The 20,782-nt window shown below is 33.4% G+C and overlaps 1 protein-coding gene across 1 annotated transcript; it reads right to left on the bottom strand.

Annotated features, from left to right (window-relative positions):
* Nucleotides 1-214: 214 nt before the first annotated feature.
* LOC130453109 (uncharacterized) lies at nt 215-16,982 on the bottom strand. The gene is made up of 5 exons (XM_056792710.1): nt 16,571-16,982; nt 7,375-7,523; nt 6,107-6,267; nt 2,523-2,692; nt 215-910 (listed from the first exon to the last, which is right to left on the bottom strand). The coding sequence occupies exons 1-5, from the start codon at nt 16,598-16,600 to the stop codon at nt 704-706; spliced, it is 717 nt and encodes a 238-aa protein (XP_056648688.1). The 5' UTR covers nt 16,601-16,982; the 3' UTR covers nt 215-703.
* Between the last annotated feature and the right edge of the window lie 3,800 nt (nt 16,983-20,782).

Here is a 20,782-nt window from a genome sequence, read left to right as displayed (position 1 = left end):
TCACTCCTAAATGCATTCAGGTGGTTCTATTTAAAAAAATAAAGAAATTTGATATTTATGAAGAACACTTTTTATACACACCCTGTATAAAACGAAAAATTTTTCAACTTAGATTCAAATACGTCTGACCTTGTTAAAAGCAACCGAATAGAAACCATTTTCATACCTTTAAGGGTATTCTCGTAAAAAATAATTTATAAGGGTGTGCAACCGTCAAATTTTTTACAAAAAAATTAATAACTCAAAAAGTATGCATTTTTCGTAAAAAGTTTGTAGACAAAAGTATGTTAAAATTTTACGTAGATTCCAAAAATGTATTACTATACAGGGTGTTCTAGGTAAAATAACAAAATTACAGAAGACTTCCGGTAGAACCGGAAGTCGGACATCTATGAAAATATTTTAGTCAAAAAGATCGTATCCGAAAACTCAAACTTAGACATTTTCATGATTTTACTATTAGTATTTTACCATATACAGATGGTTTTAACTCGTCGTGGGACACCCTGTATAGGCATTATGGTAGATTTGAAATAATATCATATTTCAATCAAAGCCATGTCTGTTACTAAGCGTTTCTATTGATATTTATATCTTTGAATAGGTGGTTTGATCAAAATTTGCGTCTTAAATCTATAAAATACCCTACTTCCAAATTTCAATAAATATGAGCTGTTCTGATTTCCAAAAAGTTTTATGTGAGTTAAATCCTGGGAATGGTAGGTATATTAGCAGCTTCTGCATTATTTTGTCCAGCATATTTCGGTCTACAAACGCATCCACTTTCGACTAAAACATAATCTTGTCCTGTAAGAGTAACTGGTCCCAAAGGGATGACTAAAAATAAGTAGGGAACATACGTTTGAGTGCATTCTCCTCGAACAACGTCACATTCCGAGCTTTCACAAACCTAAAACATAAAACAATTCCATTTCAGGATATAATATTGACAATGATAATCACTGTTTTCTGTTGAAGGGGATAGTTGCTTTTCTACATATAGAACTAACTAACCCTCTACAATTTATTGAAGTTAAAGAAAATTGTTACATGTCAAGCTCAACAATCGGAAAATGAACTACGTCACAACAATATTTCCCTAAATTGAAAGGACACAAACCCAGTTGCTCATACAGCGGCGACACCTTCTTCAGAGGGCACTGTTAGGTATTTGAGGTGGAAATTATCAGTAAGAGTAAACGTTGTCCGAAATCAATTCATAGTTACTCAATTAGCTACTCTGAAGGTTGATTATGTACGCTATAATATGGATTAACAGTTTGACGAAAAGAATAATTTGTGAATGTTGCAGTGCATCCACAATGAAATGTCAAACAAAACTTAACAAATCAACTTTCCGCTGTTAAATAGGTTGCCAAATAAATTGGTCCAGTTAAAATTGTGAAATTATAAGAAACACCAAACAAGATTCTACAAAGAACTGCTTATTATTATTATTAATGAAGGTACAAGGCCAGTCAATAACTACATAATCCAGTTCAGTGAATTTCCAATTTCTTTAAAATAATCTAAACAGTAATCGTTCCGTAAGCTCCGTGTTTATCTCTGTCATTTCTTCTGCATTTGCTTTGCAACAAGTCAAGCTTGGGAACAAAAAGTAGGTGAATATATTGAATGGCATAGTCAATCGAAACATCGTTTACCAAAATTTTCAGATCTAGATCAGATGCTTGAAAGAATCAACAAAATGGAAGCACCTGTCGCTTTAGAGAAAGCGACGGTTGAAGATTTAGAAAAGTTCTACCGAGGCAGTAAACACACACACATACACACTTCACGAGTACCAAACAACTCTGACGATAAGGGTGTACAGTCCTTGGAGCTTACTCTTCCAAAAGGAGAAGACCTGGCATAGAACTAGATAAATAGGAAGTGGAAAACGCGCTAACAACAAGATGTAAGCTACGATGAAGTCCTGACGGAATTACAGAGTTCAAATTGGAAATTTCAAACGAAAGTGCATGGCCGTGGTGCTGATTTAAATAACAAAAATTCGGTCAAACGATTATGGCGAACTATTGAAAATGATGTGCGTTGACAATAGTCGATCAGTATTAAGAATTTACAAGAAAATATAATTCTATATTCATTGGGGCATGTAGCTAAGAGGGTTCGTAAAACTGTCGTGACCAAATTTCAAAATATACGAGGTGTAGCTGTTAAATAACGATACTGATGATAGAAAACATTTTTCATTGTTCGAAGCAGTCTTTTTCTGTCGGTTCCTTCAGTTTTCGGATGTAATTTTTTCTAGTTTCTTGTTTAATTCCACAATTTTTACGTCGATCATTTTTAAGGCAAAACAAAAACAAAACAGTCTATATACAAACGAAAGCCCCTGCTATACTGGTTTGTTTACAGATACGGTAGACTCATTTCAAATAATAGGTTAAACAGCGTTAGTCTCGTTACTCAATAGCCACAACTCGTAATGCTGTTTATACTTGTTCACAATTATTTCATATTATCTTCAAAGTTTTGAATCAAACATTTCGACTTACCTCAAAAACTACTTGTTGAAGAAGATCGGGAAATTTTTGAACAATAGTAACTGGTTGGCCAGACGTTAGGGAAACACCGTACATAGGTGCCGTTGTATTATACCTCGTTTTACATAACCTAGGAGGCGTCGATCCACATATATTCGATTGCGGTAAGTTAGTAGCTCTAGCTAAAAAATGTTATAGTTTATTCATGAATCCGCCGGACCAATAAGCCAATCAATTGGCCAAAATTCAAAAGTGTAACTTACACGAATTCAAGTATGAATTTTCATTTATGTTTATTGTCGAATGGAATAATTTAATCGGTTTATTCTGTTAGTTGCGTAAAATAATACTAAATTGGAACAATCAACTACTTTGAAATTATACAAAGATTCTAAAAGCGTTCTGGTTTCGTCGTTCAAATAAACCGCCCCAATAAACTTGACTAACATCTAAATCTATAGACAGCAACGGATAACCACCATCAATACCGATCTTGAAAAAATTCTGGATGGGGTTTAATGCAGCAAAGACCCAGGCTGTTATTTTTACAAAGAAGGCTAGCACAGATTTGGATAAAAAATATCACCATCACCGCAAATTCGCTTGTTGGGTGTTGAGGCTTAAATCAATATACAATATATATACTTCATAACACCTTCTAATCATCTACAAAATCCACATTCGTCTACATTTGGAATCTTGCTAGTAAATTTGGAGCTTGGCTCCCAAGCATACCCTGAAGATGCTCGATTCAATTCAGGAGAGAGCAAATTCGATCCAGAGTTGATCAGAAACTTGAATACATAGAAGAAAGGTCGCTGTTTTACCGTTACTTACACGGAAGATACTCTTCTGAGCTGTTTTACATAATCCTACCTAGAGCAGTATTTGCAAGACTGACTCGACAGGCAGACGTAGCTCATGAACACCAAGTTCGTTCAGAATGTCAATTTATTGTCACTAAGCAAGCAAGTCTGAGGAATCAGCTACCAAGGCACGTCTTTCTCGAAGATTAGTAAGAATTACTATAATTCCTTCTAAAAATTCGTTGTACGTAGTAAACGTACATTGTTTTATTGAATTCCATTTTTCCTTTAAAATAAGAATTATTAAATCATTTGGAATATTTCTACACAATAAGAAAACATGATCTGTTTCCCCTTTTTGGGGCCATCTGTGTACTATTTGATGACACTTCTGCTCATTTATAAGGTATAAATTTGATCTTACTCTCAGTAAATTTAAAACTCGGTAAATTTTTCTTCAAACCTTAGCTTTTTCGGCATTTTCCCTGGACAACTATTTCTCACACAATTTGAGTTAATATTTTTCTGCCGCTAATACATGTGGAGGTGGGAGATTTAGGATCACTTCTAGTGCAGTGGTTGGGCATGATCTAATAGCTCCAATTTTCGATTCTCGAGGTATTAAGACCAGTCCCAGTGACTCGGATCACTACCGTATACGTCATGATACAAGGGCATTCGTGGCGCCTTTTAAGGCTTGTTCCAGAGGAGTTTACTATCTAGGGTGTATTTCAGATATTCGAATTTGTTTTATCATCAGAAAAACGCTCTTGTATAATATTCGTTTCGTCAACTTTAGAAAACAAGAAGTTCAGAAGTAATTAGTATAGACAGTTATATTTGTAATTTAATAGATTATAAAGACTTTTCAATAGATTATTTTAGAATATACTTCTAATAGACTTAAACGGATAGCCTGTAGTATTTTGAAATACTTTCGACAAATCGAAATATGATCGTTATATTACTTTATTATTATACCTTATCTAAGTGAGCTACATCCATGGTTTATGGACCTTAACAATGCTTTTGACTATATAAACAACGTAAAAAAATAGAATATTGATGGAATAAATTTAAGGTATGTCACAATATATGGAACATTTCGAGAAATGTCGAAAAATTACTCATAAAAAGTAGTACTAGAATGAAATAACATTCAGTCATCTCAAATTCTAATCAAAATACAAATAAACACGCGCGTAGCCAGGATTTAGTTTTGGAGGGGTTTGGTTTGAAGTAAATAGAACAACAAAAATATACTTACATGAAATTTAATATTTATATATTCCTCGGAAAAAATTACGACATAGGTATTTATAAAGTTCTTAACTTTAAATTAAATGGTAAATTTAATTTCTTTTCTCTGCGCTAAATCTAACACCATTAAAGAAGAAATTTTCGGCTATTTCTTTTGAATATATCCACTATTTCATCTGCATTAGTTTGTGTTCCATAGTGAATGTTCCTGACAGCCACACCATTAAGTCTGTTTTCATTTGTAGTGTTTCGTAAATTGTTTTTCAGTCTCCTTAGGCTCGATAAAGACCTTTCTTGGGTAGCAGTGGATACAGGAATGGAAGCAAAGATTTGCAATAATGTGAAATATTAGGATATATTGCAGAAGCAGTGAAGGTACATGGAAATTATTTCTTCAATTTTAGAACTGGCAGTTAATGCTGATATTACTTTACGATATTTGGTAAACCTTTCAATCGTTGAATTGTATGATCAAGAAATGGAAAAACCAAATTAATTTTTTAATACGTGCGTACATCCAACGCAGAAATGTTCGGTCTATTTAATTGACTTCCGTGGCACGTGGAATTCGCAGTATACCACCATTTTCTTCCATTAAAACCTTTGCATTTCCATAGAGATGAGGAAATTCGACGGTAGTATTGTTTCTCAGGAGTTGCAAGACATTAATAACAGCATATAAATGTTTGAATTTATGAGATCGATGTCAATAGTTTGTAATTATGTTGATATGAAATTGGGTAATATTTTGCTTATTTCGAAGATGGTTTGAGCCTCCAAAACCCTCCCCTTAGCTACGCCGGTGCAAATAAATATACGTTAAACTACAAGGATGGTCCCAGAAGTACGTGACCTAACCTAAAGATGGCGAAAGTTGCTTGAAAAATACCACACAATCTATAAAGCATATTTTTCAAGTTTAAAGACGCTACGTTGTTTAGAATTTGTTTGGCAGCCATTAATACTGAACGTTTTCACTAAATTTGTGAACATTGAAAAAATTGGTCATCCTTATGCTGAATTACATTCTACTCTGAGTGAGACTACTACTTGGGAAACAGAGTTTGAAAGAGGCCGTACGACCTGCGAATGTTGAAGAAAACCCAGAAAATCCACAAATCCACATATAGTAGTAGTAGTTTTTGAGATGCGCATGGGATAATTTTCTATCTTTTTGAAAGAAAAAATTAAGTAAGAATTGTGACATTTGGCCCAGAAGAAAGTGTTGTTTTAACAAGAAAATGCACCAACTCATACATCCATTATTGCAATGGTCAAAATAAATGAATTAAAGTTTGAATTGCCACCTTATGCATTCTATTCTCCAGATTTAACCACCTCGGATTATTTTCTGTTGTTGATTGTTGGTAAAAGATTTTCCACCAATGTAGAGGTTAAGTCTGCAGTTAATGGTTATTTTGAGAAGCTTGACGATTCTCATTATAAAAAAGGTATCGAACGTATTAAATATCGTTGAGAAAAGTGTACGGAGACCATCCTCGTCTAATATACATATATAAAAATACTTACAATGTCTCAAGATCATTTGAGGTTGATCATTGAATGCTTGTTGATGCGCACTAAGTAAAACATTTCTCGTTATGAACGGATCTATTGTGTTTTGAGATCTTCCTGTCCTAAAATTACTTAACCACAGTTTAGACGCTTTGAAATTTCTATCTATGGCAGCTCTGAAAGAAGATCCGTAAAATGGAATATTAACTATCAAATAAAATAAATTAATAATAAATAAGAAATGGTGAACACTGGAAATAATTTTAATGTTTCTAAAATGGATGATAATAAATTGTTTTTTTTTTGTATAACTGCCCTATTTTGATAATAAAACAGTGGAAATTATTGTTACGGTTACTAACATGAGCTTGTTTATAAATAATAAAGACTGCGTTCTTGAAAAATATTTGTCTTTGATTCGTGACTGTTTAATATCTTTGTCAACAGTAGAATAATTAATAAAACTATTAATTTGGTTGTTTCTGTAGACATTAAAGAGTTTGCGAGAAGAGCAAGTAACAAATAAATCATATAACTTTCAAAAAAAAAACGAAAGTCAGTCGTTCTTTTTGTATTTGTCAAGCCCTATGTTGATCATTCCATTAGTATAGAAAATTTATTATGAAAAAAACTCTTCCAACCTCTTACAACTCATCAGATTTTGAAAATCATTCAAAATTATACTTGCGGTTTCTACTAGTTATGATGGTATTGGGGATTTTAGTAATATGTTATGAAGCCCCTTTGACTTCACAAGGCTTTAATTGAGGTTATTATAACCAAAAACACGAAGTATTATTTAACTTTTAACTAGAAAAACTGGCTAAAATGAAATGAAAATTAAATGAGCCACAAACCGCCGCCATGTTACGCTCAGTACTTGATGTTGACGTTTCACACATGGGGAGGTCCTTATGACAAATAACATGTAACTAGAATGCGTGACGCCATCCACAAATTATGGTCCACTCTTAACTACGTCAGCTGTTACAAAACAATCTTATTGAATTAGGATGGAATCTGTTTTCCTTTCATTCATTAATGTTGGCAATACTGCTAGTTTAAAACTATATTAAAATATTCTTAACATGATTCCACATAAACAATCACTTTTAATACTGTTGACTATCATTAATATTGTCACTTTTATTAACGAAATTTAATCTTTTAACTCCATTTAAAAACGAATAATATTCTATCAACTATTTTTCATCCAACCTTTTAGTTAGATTTTGAGGACTACAATTGATTTATTTTCACTTTGTGCTCAAAATAATACTTACGTTGGATATGGCATTTCATTGGGCCCTACGCAATCTGGAGAATCAACCATGGCGTCACCCCATAAATATTTCAATCCAGAACTTCCCGAGCATGCTGGCGTTAACTTTGATAAAGCTAAATTTAGTGTGGAAAAAAAGAAAGTTGTTATCTGGAAAAAGAAGAAAACAACTCAATATAAAATCTGGTAATAATATTATTCGTGATGGTCACTGACCGACCCTTTGTTGTTGGAGAATCTTCGACCAGCGAGTGATTTTTACAAGTATGGGAAAAGAAAATATTCCAAGGGGACTAAACCTGGCTAATAGGGTACATGAGGTAGCAAATTAAATTTTAGTTAATTAATTTTGACCATTGCAATAACGAATATGTGGGTTGGTGCATTATCTCGATGAAACAACACTTTCTTCTTAACCAAATGCGGTAGTTTTTGCTTGGTTCATTCACTTAAACATCTCAGTAAGTTAGTATAATACTCGAAATTGGTAGTTTTTTCTTTTTTCAAGATCTGTGCCTTTGGAGCCGGTTATTTCTTTTCAATCCATTCTTTAGATTGTTCTTTTATTTCGGGTGTGAGCTGATGGACCCACGTTTCATCCATGACTATGAAACGACGCAAGAATTCTGCTTTATTTCCGTGAAACATTACCAAACACTCGATGGAAGCATCTTCCTGTCGCTGTTTATGTTCCCTTGTGAGCAAATGCGGCACCCATCTTGCGTACAGCTTTTTAAGTCCAAATTTTCAGTGAATATACGATGTACCACATTTTGAAATGTCTACTATGTCTGCTAACTCGCGCACTTTCAGTAGACGATCATCCAGTACTACTTCGTGGATTTTCTTCTATTTTACTGTTAATAACTAAGGAGTAGTTTCACCCAGAGTAGAATCTAGTTAATGTTTCATGTTGGTTGGGCTAATGCCTTTCAAATAAAAGTATTCTATCACAGGAGCCCACGGTAGGCACTACAATAGGGGTGTATGTGAATTTCCATTGTTTGGCGAGTTTTGGAACTATCAACTGAAACTAGCAATAGGCATTTTGAAAGTTGTCTACGAGAAAAAACAGATTGTGAGTTTCTGATGAAATCCGTCACATCGTCACCGTGATAATCAAAAATTACAATGCCTTAAATCTTAAGTTTTCATTATTATTTATAACCGAAAATGTTTAACAACATTATTTTGAAGAAAACACCGTTTGTATCCCTTAAATATAATCTCAAAGCAGCAAAACTATTGGGTATGACAGATTGGATCGACTCATTTGACGATGATAATTTAAAATTGAATTTACTGTTGCGGATCTAACACAAAGAGTTGCCCCAACTGTTCAATATGGGCATCTTGGATATTTTTCAGTCCTACTAGCACATAATATCCTTTTTCAAATTCGCTATACCAGCGAAATAAAGGATTTTATTATAAAAATTATTCTACATTCGAATGTCCCCTCACCACACACGTTTCCATACGTTTTTTCCATTGATCCAAGCAGTGCTGGAAGTCTTTTTTGGTAAGTGCCTTTTTATGCTTTACCGTTTCTCTCGACTCAAATCGAGTTCCTTTCGAATCAAATCTTTCTCTTACCTTTCTGAAATCTGAGCAGATCCGTTGACGCAAGAGCTTTTGGTCAAGAGTCAGATTTCTAGGTACAGACTTTTGTCATGTGTAATTCCTCGTGTAAATATTTTCTAATCGTTTCTTTATCGGCGTTTACAGCCTCGGTAATCATCCGGATGCTCATTTGACGATCTGCACGCAAATTTGGTTGATTTTGATCACTGTTTACGGAGTTGAAACAGTCATAGAGTGACCTGGGCGCTGGTTATCTTCAGTATTCAGTATTTATAGTACTCAATTGGAGTTTTTTTTAATTTAACGAGAAATTTGAGATTAATACGTTGCTCCATGTTCGTTTCAAACCACTACTGCAGAAATACTATAATAGTGACGGGGATGTGTGTTTAGGGCGCCCTCTAAGTGCGCAGTCTCGTTATTTAATAGCTAGACCTCGTAGATCATAACATACACATATTGATCAATCTGCAATCGGAATTCCAACCTCCACCTCTAGCTTCGTGGCGTCTTAAAATATACAGACTCTTGTATTAGAATGAAATTTCTCTATAGATTATGTCCATTTTTTTTTCAATTAAGGTTGACTTTTTATTATGTTTCATAATTATAATGATTGAAAGTTATTTTAATTCACAATAAATATACAAACAAATCCATTTTCCATCAATAATGAAAAGGCTTGAAATAATATACATTATTAACAATAACGTGGAATTAACTATGAGAATAAGAAGCTTAATTTTTAATAGTATTACTGAGTAATTGTCTTTAAAGTATTAAATCAAACAATACCTACTTTACTGCTCCCGTTTCTAAAGTTGTTTCCGACTCAAGTAAATAACTGTTAAGAATAATTTACACGAAACAGACAGGTGCCAGAGAAATTGCCAGTTATGGTATATAATCAATAATAATTGAGAACGTGAAAAATTTATGAAAAAAGTAAAAATTTCAGTAAACCGGATCGTTTCCTTGTTTTTAATAAGTTAATAGTAGAAATCGCAGTCTATAATTAATTATCACCTCAGAAATTTTAGCTAAAAAACTAATGGTGAAAAAAAAATCGTGTAGTGGCAACAATTTGTTTGGAAAAATGTCGTTTCAGAAAATCCCAAAATGACATTCACTTTTGACTGGTTATCATCAGTAAGTGATTTAAGATTAGGAGTTGGCATTATGGAAGTTCCCGATTCGGAAATCGACATGACATTTATCTGTATAGTGCCATAAAATTTTTGAAAATTGTGTTTTTTTAACTTTACTGGGTAATGGCTCCAAGTTCATCATTCTAAAAAAATTTCGAGTGTAGCACTACAAGAAAATTGTTTGCAGACAGTCCCTAGCTGACAAATTCGATTTCCGAATACAATCATCTACATCTGGAGCTGTTAAGTAAAACTCACTAAGAGTTTACTTGCAAGTAAAGTTCAAATTAAGTTCATAATAAGCATACGGTGACAATAGTTATTCAGTTATATATAAATATGTGTTTTGATCTCTCTCAAGTACATAATTGGCTTGGTATACATTGTCAGCCACCAGATTAGACTGAGAGACGAAAAACCTCTTTAAGATGGTTCTATGTAAATGCGAAGAGGACTGTGAAATTGGCTCTAATTGCCTCACGGAGGGTTTCATCTTCTGTCCACGTACTGCGCAGGAATCGTCTGCTCCAACTAAAAAAAAGTGACATTAGCGTTGGACGATGATGGAAATCCAGATGATCTCCCTTCTCTCTAAGTTATTTATTACAATGCGTTACTGTAAAAAACGTTGGAGAGAACAAATTAGAATATCAAGATTCAGAATCGAGAATATTCGTATTACCCATGGCTGAAGAATATCCAAACAAGACCAGAATTCTAACAAGACGGAATCTCGAATGAAGTTAACATAAATCTAATAAATACGAGGGGCAGACACTACGCGGACTGAAGAAAGCGGGTACACGCTCTGTAGGCGACTGCGAAGCTCTCGAACTCACACTGCCGCAATTATATATTCTCCCGCCAAGTGTTAATTGTGAAGTTTTCTACAGGCTGCAGAAATCTATCGGAGAATGAATCGTGTGTATGGGGAAAAATTTAAAGAATGATGGTGTTGTGCGTGAATATTGTCGAAATTTTAAAAATGGCCGTAATGATGTGCATAATGAAGGGGGCCAAAGAAGCAAATCTGTCGTTTCGAGTTGACAGAATTATTAAAGAGAACCATTACTGCTTTGTCTACGGAATTTCTAGAAGTTTCAAAGTCTGGTTTGTTACTATTTTATGACTGAACGGTTAGTCTACATTGGCGACAACTTTCTTTGAAGAAGGTATTGAAAAGCTTATCCACAGATATGATAAATGTCTCAATCTCTCCGATGATTATGTCGAAATGAACTTTACAGCCTATCGGAGGTTGAAAAAAAAAAACATGGTAATGACGCTAAGCGTTAGAAGCACATAAAAAATCAAAAAAGAGATGTATTTGGAGTTTTTGTATAAAATATTAAGCTTCGAGAATTTGCGTCAATAACAAAGTCTACAGAACACTCAATCAGGAGGTAAGTAACTTTTCCTATGTCGTATTTTACCGGCATTACAGTTAATTCAAGATAAATATATTAAAACAATAAAATGGTAAATTGTTCATATTTGTATAGTTTAATTTTTATTACCTATTAAAGATGATACTTGAGTCAATATAGACAGAAAATTGACTAGCAAAAGCAGTGTCAGTAGGCTTATTTGTTCAAATAATCCTGTTTTATTAATAAACCAGTACATTGCACTATTTTTTGTTAGTTTAAATGAAATTATCGTATAATGTATATTTTATATCTAGTGTTCTTTTTACTTTTTAGATATTTATACTGTGTGTATAAGCAACTCCTCCTAAATATTTCTTCAAGTTAAAGAATAACCAGAAATCATAACAAATTGCCAATCAAACGAATGGGGGGATCGAAAAATGACGAGTACTTCATTTTCGTATGAAAATTCAATTGTCCACTGTGTAGTGTGTGTGTGTGATTGTAGCGATGCAATATTAACACTCTAATAGCGAACTAATTCAAGAGTTGTAATAAGCATTTAGTGATTGGCCAATTTGCTCACACTCTACGTTAATTGTCAAACTTAACTGTTTTTCTCAATACTGTACACGGGCAAAACTGTGTACAAAACTTCCTTGACAGACCTTTGCTTCCACGCCATGTGTTGGTGAGTCTTAGCGAGTAGAAACATCATGAAATATGTTTGTTTTCAAAGATGTAGAAAAGAAAATGTAAGGAGCTCTACCTAATTATTAATAAATTTAGAACTGTATTTATGAAGATATCGGCTTCACAACGTTGTAGAAAAGTAGAAGATTCAATAATAGATACTAAGAATCAAGAAGATGTAAATAGATTTAAATATGTCAGAAAAAATATAAGAACAAACCAAACTAAACACTGGCATATAAGAAAGAATAGAAAAGAAAAATAAATTAACATCAAGCAAAATGAAATTTAAAATTTATTGGATTCTAATAAGACCAATTGTGAATTTTGGCGGTAAATGTTGTATGATATGATATAAGAAGACCAAAAGTATTTGAGAAAAATGAAAGCAATTAAAACATCGTTGGATCCAGCAGCTCTAAGGCTGCAACAGCCAAATTCAAAGAATAGAGGACTAGCGGATGTCTAAAAGAATCATGAATGTTGTAGCAGCAGTAGAAAAAGATGCAGACCCTGTATCAGGTAGACTCCCCAAGTTCACGAAGATACACAAAAAAATGGATGGAAGAGGATAAGGAAGTTTTGATAAAGAACAGATCAACTTGGAGGCGAATCCTCGAGGACGCCAAAGCTTACACCGAATTAAAGTGAATGAATCTGACTGGACAATCCGAAATAATAAAGATTCATTGAACCCTAAGGTTGCGGCAGCCAAATTCGAAGAATAGATGACAAGCGGATGTCTAAGACAATCATGAATGCTCAAATATACAGCAGTAGAAAAAGATGCAGGGAGGATTGGGAACGTTGGTGAAGAGCAGAGCAGTTTGGAGGCGAATTCTCGAGTCTTACACCGAGCTCTAGTGCCCATTGGTAAGTTGAGGTATCTATGTTTCAACAGCTATCACTATTCTAGAAAAAATACAGATTTGCTTTTTGGAAGTTGTTTAGTGGCACTGAAATTGAAAAAATTTGCAGATCCAATACCAAAAGTTACCTCAATAGCTTGATATGTGATTCTTGTATCTTCCACCAGCCACACATTTAAAAATTCATATTTTGATGGCAAATGGTATTTACTCCATTAATGGTATATTCTTAGGGATGGCGATATTTGAAAATGCAGTGGTGTTTTTCATAGTATCAGTAGGGATTTTTTGTTCAATTTCCATGATTAATTTTTTTGACGTTACCGAGATAATTAGGCGTTCCACTCTGTATAATTCCTAAATGACTCTTGAACAGTGACACGAAAAGGTTCAACCAAAAATTATTAAATCACGATTGTATGAATTATACTCAGTGAACCAATAATTTTCATTTTAATTTATGAGTAATTTGCCATTTCGGAAGATAATAAAATGATTCGTTCGTGATATTCGTGTTAGGAAATTAGAGCGTGAGTATGAATCACCAAGAAAACACCGTTTCTTCTTAGACATATTTAGTGAAAAACACGTTTTATAAAAATACAAAAAGTAATAATACTACTGAGATTATTTAAAAGAAGCTGATTCACAAGAAATTTATCATCAGGTAACAGTCAAAATACCGTTGATAACCTCATTCTACTAAATCACTCACTAATTGGGATTGGTTAGTAAAAGAAATAACAGAAACGGATTCATTTAAAGTAGTCGCTATATGAGACATTCCTGTATCAATTTAAGTTTGATTCAGTTACAAATTTTTTTACTCTAATGGTTAATAGATTATTCCCATTATTTTTTATGGATTCATTAAATTTCTTCATAGAGAGTTGTTTATCCCAAAACTACTAAAAAAAGTAATATTAATTTGATTGAAGACAACCAGTCAATACAATATTATACTGAAAATAAATCCCACGAACTGTTTTCACTTTGTCCAATATTCCGTCTCCATACGCAGCAAATTAGCGTGTACATTACGTGAAAGAAAAACTAAGAACTAATGACTTTATACGATGTTTTCCAAAGCTGAGAAAATTTACTTGAAGCAACTCAAGGATTAGACATAAATATGTGGTCGCCTGGAACCAATTCACCCTTAAAACCTTTAAACCTAATGCCGCGAGATCCAAGTACTGGGTCTACCAGTGAACATATTGCAATGAACAATGTGAAGAAAGAATCTAGCTTTACTCGAGAAAATTTACTTAAGGAGGTTAACAGGAAGGCTATAGCTGCTTGTAAGTCTCAGAACATAGGGAGGTCTGATATAATTATAGATAAAAATGCGAAAAGAGATGATTCCTCACATATAGATCCGATGACTTCACCTATAGTGGAGTCATCGCTATGTACTGACAAGACTGAGGGATTCCACTATCTTAGACTATTCCTCGTCTATCTCCACGAACAACCAACCATCCAGCGTGTGCTTCGAAAGGCACACGAATGCCAGCATCAAACTAACGTTAATATCAGAGGAACTCCCTAGCGACGTGAATTCCTTGCGTGAATTATATTATCACTTCCACAACGTGTATGGTATTGGTTCACCCTGGGGTACGTGTGCTGTTAGATATTGACTCTGATTAAACATAAACAGCAGGGCTCATTGCAGGGACTTCTTTAAAAGATTAAAAATTCTGACTCTTCTTTCCTTATTGATATTTGAATTGCCTAATTCGTAAGAACGCTTCTCTAATGTCAGAAAGGTCGTTGCACGGCGGAGCTACCTACCTACTGCACGTTTAGAATTAGTTAAGGGTTCAATATTTTACAATGCAAAAAAATGCACAATCACTTGCTAATTGGAATCAAATCGTTATCATCTTTTCCCGTTTTTCGCAATAATTTGAGGGTATATTTACTGGAAAGTGCCTTCACAAGCTTTTGTCTACAAATTGTAGCAATTTTTTGACAATAAAACATTTCTATCACGTGGCTGATAGAGAGAGAGAGAGAGAGAGAGAGAGAGAATTTAATATTTCCAAATGTGACGATTTGGCTAGAATACTGACGAAAAGATTAATGAAATTATAGAATCAAACATACCAAAAAAATACCGTTTACAGTAAAAACTTTGTATGGAAAGCATTTTAAGGATACAGAGTTTGAAGAAACTAAGGTCAAAACCATGTGTAACCTAACAAGTGGGCTGATAACAAGAAAAATATTATAGACAAATGAAAGTTATCATTGACCCATTCTAAGTGGTCAGGTCCTTGTAAAAGTGAACAAAGTCAAATTCCGCGGCTGGCCAACACTAATATCGATTCACTTTTCTGTATAAAATTCCGCAAAAAAATTAATAACGTTTATCCTTAACATTCATATTTATATTGGTGGAGAATCAAATAAGTTCATACAAGATTGAAAGCACCTACACTAGGAAACGTATTAATTTGCACGTTGCGGGCGGGACGGCGGCCGGTGCGACTAAGGTAAGTAACGACGCGTTGTTTTGCATATAGAATATGCAAGTTATTATAAGTAACAGTAGCTGAGCTTCTCTACATGATATGTGCCTATTTTGACAGGAGAAGTCAACATTTTAGCTGTTCATTATCGAAATTGAATAAATTGTGGAGTCTTTGAAGTCTCTCCTGGACCCCTGGTGGATCTGGACGAGTTTGGGATTTGCTGTCCACTGTAATTTAGTTGTCTTGCTTTCCCATCTTTCTTAGAGCTTTTCCTTTGGCTCTGCTATTTTATTTTTAGTTTGTTTTCGCTGTTTTTCTATATGTAGTTTTTTTTTTTAAACCATTCGATGTATTGAATTATGCTTGTTATTATCTGCAGTGCCACTTTCGAGGTTGTTCTCAAGGCTGACGCTATACTAAATTTGGATACCCTATATGCATTATTATGAGAAAAATCTTGATTTAAAATACTAATAGACGGTTTCGAGCATTAAAAAAATAGTATTTGAACCAAATTACAGACTTATATTATATAAAGTGTCACTATAAAATGTTCCCTTCTATTTTCGAAATATTGAGATGTCTGCCCTATGTATATTCTTCCAATTCCAGTAATATTTGTTTTACAAAGAACTATTCTTTGATACCCGGCTTGAATTTTGTTATTAATAATTGAAAATAATGTCTTAATTATTATAAATATCATTCTGTAAATCAGCATAGTTTTGATAGATATAAAATTATTTATTTTCTTTGTATGTGGTTTAGGGTTCTAATTTTTTGGAATATTTACATAGAATTTCTAGTCATTAGCATCTAATAAATGAATACATTGTAGAAGAGATATATTATACACAAACGATAAACTGATCATTGACCTCACTGTAACTGTTCTTTATTACTTATGTGGGCTTTGCAAGAATCCACGTACATACTAATATCCGTTGGCCCAATTGTAAAAATTGACCCTCTTGACCATTTAAAAATCAACAACATACGAATAGTTGTAAACCTAGATTAGATACGTGATAACGAACTAAGACTTGTACTTACAGTTAGCTTAACAACATTTTTCCCTAACATTTTTCAAATGTTTATCAGACACTCGATTAAAAAAGTTTATTTTTGCTTTGTAACTGAAGACACTATTTCGTTCACTGTTTTCTTCACTTCATGTTTAATAGTACACCTGCTCTACTAAAATCTTCATTTATATTTAATCGAGCAGATTGATATGCTGAGGTCGAGAATTCAAGTCATAAAATCGCGGTCTCGTTCTTGAACTTACCATCCAACCAGAGAGTACTTCGTTCAAGTAGCAGAGAAGGGGTATTCTTATGTTAGTCAACCGTCGGGTCCGTTGTAAAGTAGTACCGTAGTGGTACTTTATGAGAATCTCGAATGAAAATAGTGAAGGAGCTTGACACGGTCTCCAAGAATTTTTGATAAAAAATTAACTACCATTAATTCGACGTAATTCTTCATTTAAAATATTTCTTCCATATAATGAAATTGATTTCATTTCTATTTTTTTTTAATAGTTTCAATCCATATATAATTCACTTCACAAATACTGAACAATCGTTACCATTTCTTGACACCAAATTTTAATCGAATGGTATATGAAACCAAAAAGTACAGTAATTACAGATTATAACATGAAAAAAAACATGTAGACGCGATAATTACAAAGTATGTTAGAACTTTTTCAAAAAACACAAAATTAGAATAAATCGCACGACAGAATTTTTCTATAGCTGTCATAACAGGTAGTTGGTATTACAGAATCAAAATGGACAACTGCGGGGGCGTTTCCGACACAAAAAGCTACAGGTACGTGTAAAGTGCTATCAAAATTTTTTAAAACATTGTTCTTTTGTGTTTTCTGCCTAGACAGGCACATTTTTCTTTCTGGTCTTCTGTAATTGGAGTCGCAAGCAACCTCTAACATCTAATGACATTTTCCGTGACGCAATGTACAATTGACTTATTTTTACCCCAAAGCTTGGCATCAATATATGGGGTATATAGCCGTAAAAGTAAAAAAGTAAAAGTTCCAAAGTAATATGTTTTAAGCAATTTTTCTAATTTCGTGATATTTTGAAAAAGCATAGAAATCAGAATAAGGCCTGTAATTGTCGCGACTACAAAATTATCATTCATATCACATCAGACGAAGATTGCTACTCAAGTTTCGAGATATGGCAACACTGATGTGAATATGTCAAATCTAACGGTGAACGTACTAAGAATGTGTGTCATACGAATGCTATTTGAGTTGCTTACAGATACTTGAAACATTAATCTTGATCTAGACTTCCGACGCGGATTAAACCAACAACAATGTACGATCTACTTATTTCGATTTTTGGTGATGAAGCACCATCTCAAGACATCATGTTTCGCTAGTTTCCCGAATTGTTTCGTGATTGCATTTCGCGAAGGTAGTCCAAAATCGGTAGTTGTACCATAAAAAATCGATGCTGTACGTCAACTGATATTGTAAGATCGTCATGTGACATATTGTGAGATCAACTCGGCATACAATCAATCTTGTATGAAGATTTGCCTGTCAAAAAGATTTGTTAGCGTTGGATACCGCATAATTTGATAATTGTGCAAGTAACCTCATGTCGATTGGTGCAAAGAGATGCTGAAGAAAATTTAATCGTGGTGCTTCAAAAGATTGTAACTGGTGACGAACTCGAAACTAAAGAACAATCGACTGTATTGGTCTTGCAACCCAAATCCAACAAAAATTTGTTGGATATTGCACCATTTTTCCATTAAAACAACGTAGAACGTTCAATTCTGAATGTTGCATCGGCGTTGGGTTACCAGAAGTAAACCAATTGCAGAAGACGAATTATTCTCCACCACAACATTGCGAGCTCACACACATCAATTCAACCAAACAAATTTGGAGATACCTCAATGGATGTGGAAAAAATGCTTCGACAATTGGTTAAAACGCATGCAAATGTATATTTTCGAAACGAATGGTCTGTTCCTCAAAGGAGAAAATAGTTACTTTCTTGGTTAATACCACGACGAATATTGAATTATATCTCCTCTGAACAACGTGGTGTCCATCGACTTTTTTCTAGATATCAATATCTCTAATAACTCACGATTTTAAGGAGAGGGTTGTAACCACTGAAAACAACATCTAGGGGCGCTGCTATAATGATGTAGTAGATGAAGTATAATATATCTGGCACGTACGTTCTTAATTTATATTAAGTTAAAATGTTTATAATTTTTGTTGAAGAAATTGGCTTTTTCGAACTTATAGGTGTCTAATTTTCCATTCGAAATTTTTAAATAAGCTACTGAACTATTCTTGGAATTGTTAATGCCATTGTTATTCATGAGTAATATCGATACGGGTCAGCAGAGCGATTCTTCGTGATGGTAATAGACTTAATAAGCTCAATATATTTATATTCTCTTTGTGTTTTTGTCTATCTTTGTATTGAACGATATCTTGGCGAATAGAACGAAATAATTTGGTATAAAACAGGATTATTTGTTTGAAAATTGTTGTTGATGATATTTGTGAACATTATCGACAAATTCTCTACAGTTTTAATAAACTTTATAGTAACATGAGTTTAAAATTGTTTTTTGATCGTTCCTATATTAACTTCTCCAATTATCTTGTTGGGGATGAGAAAATGTAACATTGAGGTTATGACAAATATATAGAATGATTGAACAGAAATGTTGCTTCAACAAATTATACAGAGTGTCCCACGACGAGTTAAAAGTATCTGTATATGGCAAAATAAAATCATGAAAATGTCTACGTTTGGGTTTTCGGATAGGAAAACTAAATTTTAACTAAAATATTTTCAAAGATAGCCGACTTCTGGTAGAACCGTAACTTTGCTATTTTAAATAGAGAACACCCTGTATATTAATACATTTTTGAAATTTACGCAAAATTTTAGTATACTTTTGTCCGTAAACTTTTTTCGAAAAATGCATACTTTTTGAGTTACTAATTTTTTTGTAAAAAATTTGACCGTTGTAGACTCTTATAAATTATTTTTTTACGAGGATACCCTTAAAGATATGAAAATTGTTTCCATTCAGTTGCTTTAAGCGAGGTCGAACGTATTTGAATTTAAGTTAAAAAGTTTTTCCTTCTATACAGGGTGTGTATATAAGATGTTTAAAATTTGGCTTCATAAATATCAAATTTCTTTATTTTTTTAAATAGAACCACCCAGTTTTTCTCTTCCAATGCTTTTGGGGATAAAAAATAAAGCAAATTCATGTGAACTTTCCTATACCTAAACCTTACCGTTATCCAGATATTAAATGTTTACTGTAAATTTTTAGAGATTCATGTGTGGTCTTAATTTTATTTTGACCCGATAACTTTTGCTTCAAATGAATTTTGGAGGATTCTTTTAACAGTATGCGAGTTTGGTTGTGGTCTATCTGGATATCTTGAAGCAAATGAAGTACTTGTTCTTATAACACACCCTGTATAAAATGAAAAATTTTTCAAAATTCAAATACGTCTGACCTTGCTAAAAGCAAACGAACAGAAACTATTTTTACATCTTTAAGGGTATCTAAAAAAATTTTCTGTAAATTTAAGAGTTTGCAACGGACAAATTTTTTACAAAAAAATTACGCATTTTTCGAAGAAAGTTTTCAGACAAAAGTATACTACAATTTTACGTAGATTTCAAAAATGTATTAATATACAGGATATTCCATTTAAAATGACAAACTGAGTCGATTTCTGGTAGAACCGTAAGTCGGCCATCTTTGAAAATATCTTAGTTGAAAATATCGTATTCCAAAACCCAACCGTAGAAATTTTCATGATTTTATTCTAAGTATTTTGCCGTTTACAGATAGTTTTAAATCGTCGTGGGACACCCTGTATTTTCAACGCTTAAAACTTAACAATTCAAACCAATATTTGTAAAGTTTTCTATTGGAATTAGGCAGTTACCTATTTTTTCTTTGAAATGCAGTTACACCTGGTTTTTCGCATTAGTAAGTAGAATAATACAGTGTGTTCATATTAGTTGTCGAGTTGAAATGCAGATCGACTTTTGTGATACAATAATGAACAAAAGCAGCGCGACGCCCTTCCATCTCTACATTTCGAGCTGTTACACAAACTGGCGATGAGCCGTGCGGACATTTCGACAAGTAGAATATTGTTAAATGGTTTGGTTCAAGTACTGGCCGTCAGATGGTCCTTGCTTGGATGCACGCACGCATTAATAGAAGAAGCTT

Source organism: Diorhabda sublineata, chromosome 2 (assembly GCF_026230105.1).
Source record: "Diorhabda sublineata isolate icDioSubl1.1 chromosome 2, icDioSubl1.1, whole genome shotgun sequence".
Lineage (NCBI taxonomy): Eukaryota > Metazoa > Arthropoda > Insecta > Coleoptera > Chrysomelidae > Diorhabda > Diorhabda sublineata.
Note: the sequence above shows the minus strand (reverse complement) of the source record. Positions and strands in the feature narration are given on the sequence as shown.